At 40.8% G+C, this 19,843-nt stretch overlaps 1 protein-coding gene across 1 annotated transcript in view; it reads right to left on the bottom strand.

Annotated features, from left to right (window-relative positions):
* LOC126299246 (uncharacterized) overlaps positions 1-19,843 on the bottom strand; it is a 389,842-nt gene that overhangs the window by 45,010 nt on the left and 324,989 nt on the right. Inside the window, exon 10 of the mRNA XM_049991034.1 lies at positions 10,415-10,565. Within this exon, the coding sequence (XP_049846991.1) occupies positions 10,415-10,565 (151 nt within the window). The remainder of the gene's footprint in view (positions 1-10,414; positions 10,566-19,843) is intronic.

The raw sequence follows: 19,843 nt of genomic DNA, 5'->3' as shown, positions 1-19,843 counted from the left end.
TTCCTGTTGATCAAAGTCAGTATCTGAGCTCATGGGTTGGTTGGGAAGAGTGTCGTTGCTGACATGTTGTACAGTGGGATAATAATGTATGATGCAATGTTAATTACAAAGGAAGAGTGCCCACCGCTGCAAAAAATGTACATTCATTTTCAGGAGCTGAAAACTGAAATTAGAGGCTTATGGTCCTTGATCAAGTGGAATTTAATGCCATACAAGTAAACTTAAAATTTCTTGATTCCATAAACGAAAGCCAGTGCTGCCTCCTCAAATTGGGAATCACTGAGTTTCACTACGGTCTATTTCATCAGCATTTTTATGGGATTCAACTTCACCAGTGCTATATTTTGAGAGGTCCCTAGTGAGCCTGATGTTTGTAGTAACAGATTCTGTTGTGGCAATGGTAGTGACAGGGACATGCCATCCCTATGAGAGGAAGTATGTGTCTTTTGACTGTGCCCAAAGCTGGACGTCTGGCAGTGATGTTCAGAGGCAAAGTCTTGAGTGGCTTCCGAGCCATCTCCTCACAACTAGCACTGAAAGTCTTAGCCATGAAGTCTAGCAGTGAGGTCTCTATCCTGCAATTTCCAAGTGAAGTTCCCCACTCAGACATTATATTCATCAAAGATTCCTATGAGTGTGTTCCTGCATCTGTTTGGCCAACACAGATGCTTCTTGCCACGTGAATTATTTTACATCTTTCATAACTGTTACATAACACTCTCATTCCATGGTAAAAGACCAACAAATATACTCGGAAGGTGTTCTTGTTTTGTGACTAATTGTATTTTCCCCCAAACCTGCTAATGTCTGCTGTCTGGTGGTGAGCATGTCCTTTACTCATCCCTGTTTTCAAGAGACTTTTGTTATTGTGTGAATTTTTGTGTGCCAACAGCTGCCCTAACAGAAGCTGGGTGCATAACACTGCCTTCCAGTCTAGCCATTACAACTGAAGGTTCACTCTTGGATTGATGACTTTCTTGGCCTCTCCACCTGTGCTCTTCATTGTCTGGTTGCAGACTCCAGCCACCAGGCCTCTTTGGTTCCAGATGGCAGATGTCTCATGTGTCTCTTTCAATGGCCATTGGCAGCTACTCCTCTGTGCCTGGACAAACAGGCATAGTGTTTGTCTTAATCATTGATTTCAGCCTTCTGCGTGTCTCTTCTTGCTTTTGTAACACTACTTGATGGATAAATTACATAGCTGCCTACATAAGTGATGACAATTTTCACATCACTACTTAAGTCACTGTGATCCAGAAATACACTCCTGGAAATTGAAATAAGAACACCGTGAATTCATTGTCCCAGGAGGGGGAAACTTTATTGACACATTCCTGGGGTCAGATACATCACATGATCACACTGACAGAACCACAGGCACATAGACACAGGCAACAGAGCATGCACAATGTCGGCTCTAGTACAGTGTATATCCACCTTTCGCAGCAATGCAGGCTGCTATTCTCCCATGGAGACGATCGTAGAGATGCTGGATGTAGTCCTGTGGAACGGCTTGCCATGCCATTTCCACCTGGCGCCTCAGTTGGACCAGCGTTCGTGCTGGACGTGCAGACCGCGTGAGACGACGCTTCATCCAGTCCCAAACATGCTCAATGGGGGACAGATCCGGAGATCTTGCTGGCCAGGGTAGTTGACTTACACCTTCTAGAGCACGTTGGGTGGCACGGGATACATGCGGACGTGCATTGTCCTGTTGGAACAGCAAGTTCCCTTGCCGGTCTAGGAATGATAGAACGATGGGTTCGATGACGGTTTGGATGTACCGTGCACTATTCAGTGTCCCCTCGACGATCACCAGAGGTGTACGGCCAGTGTAGGAGATCGCTCCCCACACCATGATGCCGGGTGTTGGCCCTGTGTGCCTCGGTCGTATGCAGTCCTGATTGTGGCGCTCACCTGCACGGCTCCAAACACGCATACGACCATCATTGGCACCAAGGCAGGAGCGACTCTCATCGCTGAAGACGACACGTCTCCAGTCGTCCCTCCATTCACGCCTGTCACGACACCACTGGAGGCGGGCTGCATGATGTTGGGGCATGAGCGGAAGACGGCCTAACGGTGTGCGGGACCGTAGCCCAGCTTCATGGAGACGGTTGCGAATGGTCCTCGCCGATACCCCAGGAGCAACAGTGTCCCTAATTTACTGGGAAGCGGCGGTGCGGTCCCCTACGGCACTGCGTAGGATCCTACGGTCTTGGCGTGCATCCGTGCGTAGCTGCGGTCCGGTCCCAGGTCGACGGGCACGTGCACCTTCCGCTGACCACCGGCGACAACATCGATGTACTGTGGAGACCTCACGCCCCACGTGTTGAGCAATTCGGCGGTACGTCCACCCTGCCTCCCGCATGCCCACTATACGCCCTCGCTCAAAGTCCGTCAACTGCACATACGGTTCACGTCCACGCTGTCACGGCATGCTACCAGTGTTAAAGACTGCGATGGAGCTCCGTATGCCACGGCAAACTTGGCTGACACTGACGGCGGCGGTGCACAAATGCTGCACAGCTAGCGCCATTCGACGGCCAACACCGCGGTTCCTGGTGTGTCTGCTGTGCCGTTCGTGTGATCATTGCTTGTACAGCCCTCTCGCAGTGTCTGGAGCAAGTATGGTGGGTCTGACACACCAGTGTCAATGTGTTCTTTTTTTCCATTTCCAGGAGTGTAATATGATGTACTGTATTTCAGTGTCCCACACACATTACCTTTCTTTGACTATCTGTATTCCTTGTTTGTCTCCAAGTGATAAACAGTTGCATTTACCATAATCACTGGTCAGTATTTCCGTATCCTGGGCAATTCTTGCTGTGCTTGTTTATCAAAATCCTATTTACATGAATATATTCAATGACAAAAACATGTAATGGGGTATTCTTCTTCTTGAGATTACATGGAAAAGTACGTGTAAAACTTCTGCGGCATAAAATCTACATACAGTTTAAATTGAGATCAAGAAATAGTTCACATGTTGTTTGGCAACACGTTTGCCTTAGACTTTTTGTACGGATATATAAAACATAAAACTATGCAAATCAAATCACAAGGAAGACTATAATAAGCTCACTGAACAAAATATTAGTCAGAACAAAATATTAGTCAGACACTTATAAGAGCATATTGGATTGCTTTAGATGTGACCCTCCATCACTGATGAGTCATTACAGTGAAGTGGTGTGTATGTGCAAGTCCACTGTACAAAATCAGTGTCTTAAGAAGGTTCGAACTGGAGACATGGCAGAAAGGAACAAGTTATTGTGTTCGGACATGCCCATGGCTACATCACTTATGAAGTTGCCCAAACTGTCGATGTATCAGTGCGCACTGTCCAATGTTTCTACACAGCATCAGCATGGTGTACCACTTGCAGCCATGTAACACGGCATAAGAACTGTGGTCATGAAAAGATCCTAACTGAAAAGTACTGGAGACAAATGGCATACCTATTCAATGACAATCGGTTTCAGACCAGACAGAAATTGCTGCCGTCAGTGAACACAGGTCCACATCAACTAATTTCTGAGTGAACATAGGGAATGAAACAGCATCAATGGACATTTGGAGTCAGGTGTTTTGCAAAAGGCCATTAACTCAATGGCACATAAAGGTTCAAATCTTCAGCTGACCAAATAACAAAGAAACTGGAGGAATGCAGAACAGTTTGGTAAGTCTGATTTTGCTTCTTTTCACATGATTCTAGGCATCAAATGCATCAATGACCACAAACATTTAGCCCATAGTATGTGGAGAGTGTAGTTCTGGCTGGAGGTGATTCTGTGATGTATTGGGAGTGTTTTAATACCACGACCTGGGCCCACTCTTTCAGCTTACCATGAACATGAATGAGGATGCTTATTTCAACATTCTTGGTGATCATGTGCTGCCTTATCTTCTGCATCTTCATGATGTGTGAATGTTCGTGTTTTCCAAGGTGAGAACAACAGTGATCATACAGCTGTATGCATATGTTCATGGTTTAACAAACTCTCAGGCACCATATTGCACCTTGAGTGGTCCACTAATCCCGTGTGCAGTTCAATAGTCTCTGGGACCCAATCATCTGTTTGTGGCTTCAGCTGTATATGGCATACCTGAAGAAACTCGTGGATTCTCTTATTTGCCAAATAATAGCAATTAAAGATAGAGACAGTTACACTGTATTAGCACATTGTCTCCTAGGGGCAAGGGAGTTACTAATTTTTTTGTCCAGTGTGTTTACATCAATAATCATATAAGAAAACACACTCATGCATAAGAACAAGTAAAAATGGATAAAATAGTAGTTTTGCTGCTCTCAGCATACTTCAACGTATTTTTGCACCAATTCCTTTGTACTATTTCCTCACTTTAGATGTGTATCAGCTCACACTATTAGCACTTTTCACTATCTGGGTGCCCTCAGAATCCTCTACAATCTTTGACATATGAATATCAATTGTCTGTCACTTTCATACAACAAAACTCACCACACTCAGCCCATTAAACTACCAATTATTGCAAACTACAGTGCTGCCTCATTCCTACATGAAGTTAACCTTTCTTTCATAAAAAGAAAACACCCTTGCACTGAGAAATAGTCCCTCATTTCTCTTGCACTGATGCTTCCACACCTCTTGTGCCCTCTAGTGCCAAACAGAAAACTTATCAAAAACATATGGCCCAATTCACAAATGAAAAAAACATCTCTCTCTTTCTGAATGTATATGTCAGCATAACTTGCATTTTTATTGACTTTCCCCAAAATGAACTCGCGATCATTTCTAATTTGCTTCATGAGTTTTCTACAAACTGATTATTTGATAGAAAATTCTGCTGTGGCAGCTAAAATTAATTCAATTGTCTGTTCCATCATTAATTTCCATTCTTTTGTGACTGTTATAATTCAAAGGTACAGTACACTCTTTCACATTTTGCCTTTTCCCATCTGCCTCAGATTTAAACAGTCCTCCTATCAACTTTCCCTTGACGCATATTGAAGTACTCCATTCCCCCAGTACATTCCAAAACTTTGTTCGTACCGATAACTACAACTTCTGCCACTGTCATTAGCCACATAGTATTTACTATCTGCTTTTCAAATGACCTGACAGCTGAGTCATCACTGGAATAACTACAACTTCTGCCACTGTCATTACCCACATAATGTTGACTATCTGCTTTTCAAATGACCTGACAACTGAGTCACCACTGGACTGGATGCCAGGCGGAAAGACAGGTGGTCAGATGCTGGATGCCATTACACTGGCAGAATTCCTTAAATGCAAATAACACAAATTATTGGACATTGACATAGAGGTCTGTGGAGCTCCCTCAGTTTCAATAACATCTCATATGCGATTGGTTGGTCTGTTCTGTTGGTATTTTTGTAGGACAGAACTGCATCAGTCTCATGTTTCAAAGTGTCTTTACTGAGTGTGAGGGTTGCAGTGATGGATTTTGCTAGGCCCCACATTCAGTGTCAATTACGTTGTGATGAAAATTTTTATTTGATTGAGGTTACATTTATTAATGTTAATTTAATTTCATTTTAGAGTGTTATTTGCAGAATAATAATACACATAGGGATTTGTTGCATCCATTGTAAAAATGTTGATTATGTTACAAACATTTATTTTTGCAAAATGGTTTTTTGGACTATAGTTAGCTTTTCCAAATCACTGTTATAAAATAAGTAACATATCTTGGTCACTAATAAAGCAATAATATGCCCAGTATCAATAAAAATTACTCAGGCTTGTGACCAGAGTTCTTAGTCATGACTGGCTCAAAGATGAACAGAACTGGTAAGCAGACTAAAGATCCTAAGTGTCTCCTCATGGCTAACATTCAAGTCTCTACCCTGAAGAATAGCAGTAAAGGTCTCTACTCTGTAATTCTGAAGTGGAATCCACACTACAACAATCTCTCTCCTAACATCCTGCAGAGATTTCTTTGGGTGTTCATGGATCCAATTGGCCAGCTAAAATGGTTTTGCTCAGAAGGCATGGCACAGTTTTAAAACACAGTTTCAACTGCATAAAGAACTTCTTGCAGGTTGTGGAGCATACAAATTTGAGGCCTTTCTTTTGTAGTTGGTTCACTGGGTATGCTGTTCAGGTTACTTTGGTAATAAATTTGCCATAGTATCTAACAGTACCCAGAAAAGATTCAGTTGTGTCAAATTTTTGGGAAATAACAATTTGTATATGGCATCAACACTCTCTTCTGCATTTGTGGGCCACAACTTGCTTAATATGACTTATTTGATTTACGTCCTTTTATTTCTGTTATTGAAACATGGGGCTTCGATGAAACATTATCAACAGACTCCATTTTGTGCCATTGCCTTCACCTTTCTTCCTGCTTCTGTCTCCACTGTCCTCCACTTCATCGTCAATCTTCCTCTTCTTCAATGAGCTTGAGGATTCTAATCCAGGGCTCGTCTCTTTATTGCCATCTGATTTTTGCACAGCGTGTGTCCAATCCACTTCCATTTTCTTACCTTTATGCGTATATCTGCAGGCGTCTCTTCTGTACAGTTCCATACCTTTTCACTGGATATTAAACTTGACCAAACTACTCTCAGGATTTTTGTAAGCACTGGTTTGTAAAAGTTTGTATTTTCTTGTTGACTGATTTTGTCGCCTTCCAGGTTTCACACCTATACAGCCACACTGATTTTATGTTGGTGCTGAATATTTGATGTTTTGTTTGCAGGAAAATATCATTGCTTTTCCAGATGGGATGCACTTGGATGAAGACTACACTTACTCCACTTTGAATGTCAGATATGGAATGTGACTATCATTCAATGCTAAGCTCCAACTGAACAAGCAGAGAGAGATGCATCAAAAACCATTTCTATGCTGCACTACAAGCAGCACTGAAGGTGCGAAATGAGATACTGTCATAGTTGTGGGAGACATAAATGCAAAAGTGGGTGTATCTGAGGTTGGAGCACATAATGCGATGACACAAAGTTGGGGAGGCTAATGTAATTGATGAACTTTTATGGAGTTCTGTGCAAAGAACGAGCTATTCATAGGAGGAACACTGTTTCCACACAAAAAATACTATAAAATCTCATTGGTATTACCCAACCACAGGATGCAGAATCAGATCAACCACTTTGTCATAGGTCGGAAACGGAAAAGATCATTGCTAAATGTTAGAAATAAAAGGGGAGCTCGTACATGTAGTAACCACCACTTGATACTAACTAATGTACATTTGAAAATCTTAGTAACAAAGACGAAATTTGATTTACAAAAGAAGTGGTTCAATACCTCAAAGCTGAATGGTCCTAAATTCAAACAGGAATCTAGACTAGAATTGTATAATACATATCAAGCACTCAACATGATGTGGAGGGTGGAGTAAAACAGCACTGATAAAAAGTCAAGGGAGAAAAATTCTTGAAACTGCTGAAAAGGTAATAGAATTTAGACAGTAAAAGAAAAGATTGTGTGAGCAGGAACGTGTGGGAAAAAGGAACAATTTGAAAGCAAAGATGAGTATCGCAAAAACCATTAGGCAATAGACTGAGCTACATGTAGCATATACCAGAGTAGATCGTGAGGTGAAAAAGAGTGAGAGATCAGACTGAAGGAAACTGACAAATGATCCTGCTACATGAGCATGAGAGAGCTGCAAGAAAAGGAAACACGAATGAGCTTTACTAGACCACAAGAATGCTAGGAGGAAGAAGGGATCAATAAACCATCTAGTGAAAAGCAGGGCACGAACAAAGCTGACAAATGAAACTGAACAATTGGAAAAATATCATGAACATTTTGAAGAGGCACTAAACAGAGAGGCACAGATAGATGAAGTACAACAGGCAACAGAAGAGCAGGGAAACATAGTCGAAGATGAGAATGTGGATAAATGAGAGCTCTGCAAGAATCAAGAGTGTAGTGACTAGCAAAAGGAGATCAGGGTCACTCCAAAGCAAATGAAATGTGGTAAGATCCATGGGTTACACAGTATTCCACCAGAAATGCTGAAAAAAGACCTATCAATGATAGTAAATTTATCATACCCTCTGTTCAACAAGATCTAGAACGGGGAAGAAATGCCAGAAGAATGGAAGACAGACATCTTAGTAACACTTCTGAAGAACAGAGACCTGACAAACTGCAATAACTGGAGAGGGATCCATGCCTAGCAGATATGAATGGACTGGTGGGAAGGCTTGTCTTACGAAAGGCAAAATTTATACAGCTAAATGTGACTATAGATGGGAATTCCCAAATAAATGGAAGGAATTTAGAGGATTTTAAAGACTTCATGTACCTCTGAAGAACTGTGATTAAAAATGGAGGAACTGACGAGGATATCTGTAGCAGGATCAACAATTTGTGGACATGGCAGTATGAACCAAAACAATGTCTAGTAAACATAGGCTCAAAATGCATACTCCCTAAGAGCTTTGAGCACTTGAACAATAGAGGAGACATGTTTCACAGTAGCGAAGATACAGTCTTACCACCAACAGTACCAGTACATGTAAGCCACTGCAAGAGGTATCAGAATGGTTTCTGCTTAATATTTTCAACTTGTTTGTTTCCGAAAATTGATACATTACCCTTCTCCATCATCCTAGAAAGTTTGTAGCATTATCATGAAATCATCCTGTATATACATAAATGTACAGGTGCCAGCACCTATAACTCTGATGCTCTATAGCGTCATTGGATGACGTTTCCAGACATGGGTTCCTAATCAAAATATTATGTATTGACTCTCCTCTACAAGTCTTAGAAGGCTGTAATGGGAACTTCAGAACACCCTGTATATCACAAATATTTAATCTTAAGTTGGAAAAACGTGAATTTGATCAAGAGTCCCTGTCACTATAATGTTACCTAAATAATTAGTACACTGTGGTATCCGTTGGGTAAACTGCTCTAAATAGTTCAAAACCTGAATATTAACATAATGTACTTTTATATTCAAAATGGTGAACTTAACACATGAATCCATTGTTTTTCCACATATACTGGCAACTGCAGATATCCACCCACAAAATCTGATATAAATATATATTAGACTGTGAATCAACTGTGGCTCTGGAATTTCTGAAAATGCATATCATCCCATTTTGTTTTAATAACTAACACTTGACAAAAACGGGTAATAACACCCTTGGCCATCACTGAGTCAAGTCCACTTTTTACAGCCCCGCACACTGTTAAAAGTTACCAGTTGAGCAAGACATGAAAGTGGCTGGGCTGCAGGTTGTAATGACACACGAGTCAAATATTCTTTTGCACAGCTCAGCAATGGTTCAAATTACTGTGCATAAGTTCGGCACAATGCTCCCAGAACATTATCTGGAATGCATTTCAAAACTAAAAGAACTTGTTCATGGATCTGGAAGTCTGATACTGTAGTCCACACAGTATAGGTGACCAAGAACACCTGCCTAAATAATAAAGACTCTGCACTTATTATTCCTCTGCCTGAACTGAAGCTTACAGCATTACCTCATACTAATTGGAATTAACTGGGGCCAAGTCAGTTCCACGATGCATCCCTACTTCACCACTCTACAAACCTGGAAAGTCCTAGCCCTACATGTCAATTTCGTGAGGGAGGGATCCTATACCTCTGAAAATCGATCCAGATGTGGATTCGTTGTAGGACATCATTATGACTGTGTTAGTGAGACTATAGTGATTTGCCATACTACTAGACTGTCTTCTGTACAACACATTATAGCAATTTTCAACAAACTGTGTACATGTGCTCTTAATATCCAGTTTTTACTTTGTACATTGTGTTAATAACTCCCACTTTGTGTTAACAACTGCTTCTGTATTGATAAAATACACGTGTCATTAGTATTTGCTCTTTAACCATTTTGATAATATTAAAATTTAATGTCAGCTTTTTAAAACTGAAGTTAATATAAAGTTGAAATGGGGGCATTGTCCATACATAAGGAGGAGGAGGAGGAGAAGGAGAACAACAATCCATTTTATTATATAAAAGTTAAATTAAACCATGCTATCCACACAATTAACTTGAGCTTGTTAGAAAAGCCGGGACACAGAAACCCATGATGATCCTACTGTTGCTGTTACCTCTGTAGTAGGTAATAAACTGGTATGTAATTTGTGAATTTTTGCTGATGGTGCCTGGTGATGGATGTATAATTGTCAACTGTAATTTGTAAACAGTTCATAACAGTAACATATAAACATGCTACTAGGAGGCAATATGTCAGTCAAATAGGAAGTATATAGCCAAATAGCGATAGTGTATATTATTTACTGCCTAAATGTTAAAACCAGTAAATATTTAGCTTAGTGCCACTATATCAATTTGACTTGGTGGGCTTACCCATAGAGAAAGCATCAAAAGTTTATAAAAATCAGTCACATTCAAAATAATTTATGAACAACAAGCTTACCAATACTTGTAACAGCTGACACAGTTCGAAACTGGTGTATTATATTGCGTGGCAGAAAATATATATCGTTGTCACAAAGTTGAATTCTAGCATAACGTATTCCTTCTCTCCGAAGTTGATTAAGTTTTGCATCTTCTAGCCACTGGACACACTGAAAGATTAAAAGAAATAAATAATTACAATTTGAAACTTTAAATTATGATGCACAAGCATAAAATCACAAAAACAATATATTTATGTAATAGAAAAGTCATCTGATCCAGTCCATCCATTGGAGTAAATAGAGTGCTCCAAGCTGATCACAAAAGTATCATAGATACAACAGTAAGCAATAGGACAGCACAAAACTTAAGTCTTGCTACTAGTAGTAGCAGATCAACTGCTGCAGAAAACGAATAAATGAAAATAATGCTAAGCTGTCATATCATGAGCACTAGGAGAGTGAAGTGCTTGGTTGGTTAAGCGATAAAACACACATTTAGGAGCTATTTCATTACTTCATTAATCAGAACCTTTCAGAATTGGAGAGTCCTAATAAACTGGCCAAGCATAAATGTGAATGCACGCTGAATAAATTTTGTTCCGCAACAACAATGAGAGATTTGTTAAGGTTCATCAGTGACATAATACACTGAGGTGAGAAAAGTCATGGTATACCTCCTAATTTCGTGTCAGACCTCCTTTTGTCCTGCATAGTGGTATGGGCTCAACAAATCGATGGAAGCCCTCTGCAGAAATATTGAGCCATGCTGCCTCTGCAGCCATCCGTAATTGCAGAAGTGTTACCAGTGCAGGATTTTGTGCACAAACTGATATCTCAATTACGTCCCATAAATGTTCGATGGGATTCATGGTAGACGATCTGCATGGCCATATCATTCACTTGAATTTTTCAAAATGTTCTTTAAATCAATTGTGAACAACTGTGACCCAGTGATATGGTGCACTGTCATCAATAAATATTCCATATTTGTTTGTGAATATGAATGCCACGAATGGCTGCAAATGGTCTCCAAGTAGCTGAACATAACCATTTCCCGTCAATGATTTTTTCAGCTGGACCAGAGGACCCAGTCCATTCCAGGTAAACACAGCCTATGCTATCACGGAGCCACCACTAGCTTGCCTTGTTGACAACTTGGGTGCATGGCTTGATGGGGTCTGCGCCACACTTGAAGCCTACCAAGGGCTCTTACCAATTGAAATGAAACTCATTTGACCACAACACAGATTTAATTAACCAACTAAATTCAACTTTAAAAGCAAAATATTACAGACACACACACACACACACACACATACACACACACACACACACACACACACACCACACACACACACACACACACACACACACCTAGGAGGCAATATGTCAGTCAAATAGGGATTACATGGCCTAACAAGTATGGTGTAGATTATTTATTGCCTAACTGTTAAAACCAGTAAACATTCATCTCAGTACCACTGTATTGCTTTGGTTTGGTAGACTTATCCATAGAGAAAGCATTAAAACTACATAAAAATCATTGAAATTCAAAATAATTTATATATTTTATATTTAAACAAACTGCAAAGTAATGTGTTACATGGAAGCTTATATAGTGTATGTAGCTGAGCATTTCAATAAATGAATAAAATGCTGATTTTGCATTTTAAAAGTGGGTGCTTGTTTCTCCAAGAGAAATATGCATGCAGGAGCATCCAACAGAAACCACAACAGAAACTAATAGTTCTACTACAGAACAGTAAATGGAAGTATGTTACTGTCAGTTAACTGTGCAAAAAGATCTCTCTACCCAAACCAGGAACATTAATATGTTCATCATTACTTCCTTAAATAAGACAGCAACTTTTTAATGAATTACCAGTGAGACAATAAGAAAGGATGAAATTAGAGTACATGGTGATTTTTGTGTTAGAAGTTTTGTGGTGGAGTTGAAGTAATGTTGCACTGTAACCAATTTCAAGTTCAAATCCAAAAGCAGGGTTGTCAGTGAAGTAGAGCACTTATCAAAGAAAGCATCTTTATTACGAACACCAGTGCACAGCCAGAACAGACCAGAACTCGTGGACAGAGTGTGATGCTGTTTATACAACGATCAAATATTCCAGAATACAGAAACATTACGAAACTCTGAGAACATAAAGAAATGATAAATACTAAATGATAAATAATTGCTTGAAGTGGAAACCTGCAGAATGACAGCCAGTGATGCTAGCTGTTACACCATACTGCATGCACCACAGCTCTTGAATTGCTCCTCTCCTTGAGAAACAAGTGACCTACTGTTTCAAAAGTTATCTTTGGAGCTGACTACAGCACCCTGGATTTAGATCTTATCATTGGTTCTCTCTATGGCACTCTTGGTGGAGCCTCATTTTCTGATTGTGTTGTCACATTCTTTTTGTTACAATGCTCATTGAAGCTAGCTCTTTCAGTCAAAGCTTCACAGTCATCAAGTGGGTCTTCAGTTTCCTTGAATGGGAAGCCCTCATCACCGATATGTACCTGAGGACTGTGTAGGGTTTCATACGGAGGACATGGACAACACCTGTCCTTCTGCCTTCTTGTTGAAGGGTCATAATCCTTGACTTGTGATGTCTGATCTGCGATGAAGGATTTGATACAGCTGAAAATAGTGCTTTAGCAACTTTTTTGTTAGTCCCACTTACAGCCAGACATAAAAATACATAACAAGTTTTCCGGAATTTATTTTACTAGCCACTGCTTGGCACCACAATGCTCCTGGGTATCCAGAGTCTACATGCAAGCAACATGTCTTGCTATTTTGGTCCTGTTGATGAGGTGTTGTCTGGTTGAAATGGGAACAGTGTGCCCCATATCGTTTTGGCCTTAAGATGAACTAGAAAAAAATGATGTAAAGTATGTAGTGTTCTGCTTTGTTGTGCCATATGGAAATGTCACAAACGGCAACATTGTAGCCCAATCTCTGCGCTAGACATCAACATACATCGAGAGCATATCTGTCAGCAGCTTATTGGAGAGTTCTGCAAGGCCATTCGTATGTGGGTGGTAGGCAGGTGTCATCATGTATGTGATGTCCCAACAGGAAATTACGACTGGTACTAGCTTTGAATGGTAAACTCTTCCATGATCAGAAATCATCACCTGGGGTGCTTCATGCTTCAGAATGATATCGTTTCCAGCAAACTTTGCAATTTCTGGAGCTCTGGCAATCATGAGCTCTGGTGACAGCATAGCAGGTAAGGTGGTCAGCGCATACAATTATCTATCGATTTCTATCTGTTAACTTCAGGAATCTACCAAAGAGTTCAATTCTGTTTCAGTGAAATGGCACTGCTGCAGGCAAACTTGGTACCAGATACCCTGGAGGTAACTGTGGCATGTGCTTCCCTCACTGGCATTCCTTGCAGTGACACACACAGTGTCTAATGAATCATTAGAAACCTGGTCAGTGATACCTGCATCTAATTCTGTCTACAGTCTTGATGAATCCCAGTTGATCGGCTGTAGGAGCATCATGGAAATTCATCAAGGATAAATTGTTGTTGCTGCCACATGGTTTTCATCAGTGCTGGATCTTCCCTCTGTTCAGCAGTAACATCATTTGATGCAGCAATGACACAGATTTCACCCACACAGTGATTGCTCTTATTTTTCCCTGGATTGGGCTATACAACATCGCCATACACTAAGTGCCCCCAAGATTTTTATTTTTTGGACAACGGAGAGGCAATTTTTTGGATTCAGGCAGACACCTGCAGTTAAATGCACTTCAGAACAGTTGTCAGGGTGTTTATATGTTTTTCAAATTCATTAAAAGAAAAAAAATATTACAATGTTCTCCACATAACAAAAACACCTCATCCATTTAAGGTGATGAAGAAGATTGTCCATCACATTCAAACGTGGCTGGAGCATTATACGATACAAACCACATAACTTTGTACTCATAAGAACCCGACAGGAGTTACTGAAGGCAGTCTCTTCCCAGTCAATCTAGTCAATCTTAATTTTCCAGTTGCCTGTCTGCATGTCCATAGCTGACAAGTACTGGTCCTTTCAAGTGGCCAATTGATACAAAAATGCCACGTGCTACCACTTGTCATCACAAGGACTGCAGGTGAGTACCAAGGAATCTCTGAAGGTTCAATGATATCTTTCAGCACCTTCGACACTTACTCTTGGATTTTCCATTGTTGAGCTGATGAGACCCTATATGAGCACTGGCTAATTGCTGGATGATTTCCAATGCTGTTATGGTGTTTCACCATGATCCACTTGCTCTCTATTTTCTCCACACCAGATTTGAAAGCATCCAAAAATTAGTCAACAATGGCTAGCACTTGCACATGTTGTTCCTCAGTCAGTCCAGAGTTTATTGGCAGTTAAATAGTAACTTCCTCCCCTGTGATGTCTGTAGTGGCAACAGAGTATGGTTCTTCATCGATGGCACTAAGCTGCTGTTACTGGAATGATTTAGCTGTCCCTATGCGTGCGTGCGCACACACGCGCACGCCCGCGCATACACACACACACACACACACACACACACACACACACACACATAGATGAGTCATGGCAGCTCCTGACATTTAGTGATCCAAAGTTCTCTTCGACCACCTGAAGTGTTTATAAAGTCACTGACACATAGATTTCTTTTGTGAGCCTGGGGTGCTTCATGAAATCAACAAAAGCTTCACAGATTAACTGACCACCTCGACCGACAACTGGAACTCATGACGATGGGCAACAATGTCTTCAACGGAAAACATCTGTCCGGAGCAGTCTTTGTTACGTGCACTTGTTGGAATAGTTTTTTCAATCAGGAGCTCTGATCTTCTACAGTCTAGGACTGCTTGTGATGCCTTCAAGAAGCCCCATCCAAGAATAATATTATGACTACGGTCAAATAAAATGACAAATTTGAAGGGCAGCATTCAGTCAATGGTAGTTATTCTTGCAATACATGTTCCTGTCAGCTGTGAGTAATTCCCATTTGTGACTTTCAGCACAATCACTTTCATGTCACAGAACACAATCTTCAGCTAATTATGATAAGCATTCTACATTACAGAAAACAAAGCCCTTGAGTCAACTAGTGCCTGGATATTGAAGAAGTCAATGAAATTTACTGACATCACGGAGACTGTCGTCTACAGAGTATTTTCATCTGTGGTGATCTCACCTACATAGATGGTTGCCTCACTTAATTTTCCCATATTCAGTGGCTAGGTAAGCAGCTGGTGCCTCTGAATGGTGACAGGGAATGGCTATGTTGTGTTTGGGAATGACCTCGTCCACAGTATGGCAGTGGGCATTGACCCACAGGTAGACTATAATAATCTGCATTTGATTGACATGAACAGAACTGTTGTGATGGTTGACATCCAGCAGGATTGTAGTCATTGAAAAATCACCTTCTTTCTCTGCAGTAATGTTCTTTTGTCCAGGGTGTCCACATGGAAACAAACCAGTGTGTTGTCCTCTCTTCTCCATATGTCTATTCTTCTGTGGGGCAGTAATATTTGATGGAGGAACTGGTTGTATTTGCACTGGTCAGATGCTGGGTTGTAATTTGGCAGCTGTGGCACACGTTCAAGTTAGTAGAATCCATTCTCCTTAGCATATTTGACTGTTGATGGACACTGGTGCTACAGATCGACCTACCTCTTCTTCAAAATTCTCTATTACCGCCTGATGTATGGGGTCAACATTTATGGCTATAAATCTCTTGCTTACTCAGTTTGACAGTTCTGGTTGACATAAAATGCTTTCTCTCTTCTCTCACTACTTGGCGTACCGGTCAGGTGAGATAGTAGTGGTCTTCCGCAATTTCAGTAGGGAACACTCGGAAGTCGGCCATAATTCTTTCATCTAATTCTTTTTTTGTTGGATCTCCTGTACGTGTTGGCACCATTTATTGAATTCCTCAGTTACTGTGACATCCTTCACCAGAACAGCTTGCCTTATGCGAACCATTTCATTGAGTGTGTGATTTTGTCAGCTTCTGTCGTATTTACACACACAATGTGGCATAGGGCCAAAACATTCTATATGTAGGATTTCCCCATGACACTGGACTCTATTCAATTGTTCTTCCAATAATTCGACTTTCTACTGATTGTTGGCAAATGTTTTCTTCAGTTCAACCTGAAATTTCTCCCAAATATCAAGCTCACATTCATTATTTTTGAACCCCTGTTGGGCTGTGCTGTTCAAGTAAAAGTTCACATTTTCCAAATACATCATGTCATACCATCTATTGAATTTGTTGACTCGGTTGAATCCTTCCAGCCATTACGGTGGATTCTAATCAGTGTTCAGGGAAAAGATGGATACCTGACAGGCAGCTAACTTTTTGCTGGTTTGGAATCTGTTAGTAACCTGAATATACAGATTGTGAATAAGATGTATTGCTTGTATTCTGTTCCTGTCCAAGTAGGCGAAGGCTTTTACATTGGCTAATTGTAGCCATGGTGTTATAGATGTTTTGAGGTACCTAGTGTCTCCCCCGAACAATGTTACATCGTAACTACGCTTAAGTCCAAATCCACAAGAAGGTTTGTCAGTGATGTACAACACTTAGCACTGAAAGCACATTTATTAGGAACACCAAAGTACAGTCAGAAAGGAACTGAATTCCTGGTTGGAAAGGGCTGCTATTTATACAAACACAGAATGTTCCAGACTATACAAACATACAAACAGTAACCTTACAGAAGTGATAAATACTAAATAACAAGTAATTGCTGATGGTCAGTTTTGCACTCGCAACCTGCAGCAAGTAATGCTGACCAATTGTGCAACACTGTGTGCATCACAGTTCTTAGCAATATTACTTAACAATCGCAACTTCTCCAAGAAGAATTCTGAAAGACTGATGAACTTTAATGCATGACATTAACCGAATCAGCAAAGCAATTATTTAGCCAACTAAGTAGCCTATGAGATGAACTGTCAACATGACAATGAACTGGAAAAACTAAAGTTGTGTCAGTAACTAATTTCAACACAGAAAATTAAGCACTTCTTACAGAAAATTGGATAGAGCAATGAAAATACTGTGCTAAACACATAATTCATCCAAGTAAATTTGTACCAAGCCTTTAACAGTTCTTACAACTAACCCCCCCCCCCTCCTCCCCCCTCTCCTGAACCATTGCAAGCACCATAACTGCAATGTGCAGCTTCATCAACAATAATGTGTGGCTGGTGGTTTTTGATATTTTACCCATTTTATTTTCCTTGTGTACCAAACGACCTTACTAATTAAGAGAGGGTACTTTTACTTCAGGCAAAGAAACAAATGTTATTGGCAACACAATGATTCATTTATTACAGAAAAATTATGAAGTCCCAAGCAGCAGAGCTTTCCAGTAGTGCTTGTTAAACATAGTAAAGAAGGAAGGAAGGAAGAGTGAAGTTTAATATCCTGTCAACAATGAGGTCATTAAAGTCATTGCACAAGCTTGAACTGGAGAAGGAAATCAACCATGCCCCTTTAATAGCATACCTGCCAACATTTTCATCAAGCGATTTTTGGGAAATCACAGAAAACTTAAATCTAGATGACAAGATGGGGATTTCAAACACCATCATGCTGAATGCAAGTGCAGTGTGCTAAACACTGCAAATTAGTAAACAGAATAGGTACCACCAGCTCAACATCAACTTCAGTCCAGTACGTGGAAGAATCTAGTGCATGAAATCTTCCAAAGGAATTTAATGAGATATCTATTTCAGAGCTGAAGCAAAATTCACAACACTGCTTGTCACACACGCTCAAATAAACTAGCTGCTTTCACAGAACACACACCACAACAAAAAATTTCATCGTTTCGCCTGTGAGAAATGAGAAGTTTAGAATTAAAGACCAAAACATTGTAAAACCTGATAAACTAGAAACTAACTGGCACTCCAAATTAGGTGTGCTACAATGTCACAATAAAGAAATCATGGAATCTGTACTGTTCTTGGGTGTTCAGCCAGGTGCAGTCATCTTTCTAACACGACATTTTGTTTCGACAGCGTACCTTTCTGTCATCTTCAGGTGATAGCTGTAGAATGTATGTTGTCGCTACATCGAGTCTCCTTTATACACACCCTTTCCCGAACTACATGGTCACACACTGTGTCAGTTAGAGTGGTGGGAGGGATAGGGTCACCGAAGGCCAGGCATGAAGCCCTGTCTATCAGTACTTCTATAGCCCTTGTCGGATGAGGAAGTCGCTCTTGGCTGACACAGTGATTTTTGATGGCTGAGAGCTGGGCCCAAGCTTTTCTTAGTGTCTCTGTTAATCAGATCATTGGCCACTCATATTTCCATGGCCTCCTTCAGAACCCAGTCCCAAAACAATGTCTGTATTAATACCTCTGTTCCTTCTCACTTCATTGAGTCCCCTGTAGCTATGCAATGTTCTGCGACTGCAGATTTTGTTGGCTGCTTCAGTTTGGTGTGACTTCTGTGCCTCTTACATCTTTCTTTGATTGTCTGTACTGTCTACCTGATTTATGCTGTCTGCATTCGACAGCGACTACAGAAGTACTGAGGGACCAGGGTTCATGCCCAGCCTTCAGCAATCGTGCCCTCCCACCTCTCCATCCAATGCGGTGTGTGATCTAGTAATGAGGGAAGGGGTAGGAAGCAAGGACAGTATAAAGGGGGCAGGATGTAGTGAAGACACTCATTGTATGGGTATCACCTGAAGATGATGATAAAGGCATGCTGTCAAAGTATGTTATGAACATGACTGTACTCGGCTGGACACCTGAGAACAGTAAAAAAACAGTCAATTCGCTGGAAAAGCTTACAATCACACAGTCAATTAATTAACTTTCAAAACTGCCACTGCCCCTGCATGGGTCAAACAGGCACAAATTAGCTAATATGTTGTGCTTCCCATCGAGTATCTATCGCTATTAATAAGAGTGCAAATCTATAAATATTGTAATTCTTCAGACTTTCCCAGAGATCTGTTGACATCTTGAGGTATTGGGTATTCTGCCAGATATCAGCGTCATTCTTGCACTGTATTTTGACAATGTGACTTGTTATCATCATTGTCACGTGGAATGGGTCCAGTGTTTATATCTTTGCTCTTCCTCTTTCCACTGTCGATTCCAGGCATTCCGTCTGTGCTCCACTCCAGCTACCAGTGTTCTTAGGCATTCTCTCTTCAGTCAGTAGCACCTGACTGTGATCTGGTGTTCTGCTACTGGTGTGGTGCCAGGTGTTCCCTTTGTGGTCTGCTCCTGCTAGAAGCACTGCCCCCATTGTGTTTCCAACAACTCCAATGCAGGATCCCAGGCTCTACTTAGTTGGTACCCTCTGAATGACTGATCAAGTTATTCACCACCTTTATCAATATATTCTCTCTTATAACACTGTCCCAATATCTTGGGCCTGTGCCAGAATCCACATTTCATCATAGTTCATGGAATGA

This window comes from Schistocerca gregaria, chromosome X (genome assembly GCF_023897955.1).
Source record: "Schistocerca gregaria isolate iqSchGreg1 chromosome X, iqSchGreg1.2, whole genome shotgun sequence".
In the NCBI taxonomy this organism is placed as follows: Eukaryota; Metazoa; Arthropoda; class Insecta; order Orthoptera; family Acrididae; genus Schistocerca; species Schistocerca gregaria.
Note: the sequence above shows the minus strand (reverse complement) of the source record. Positions and strands in the feature narration are given on the sequence as shown.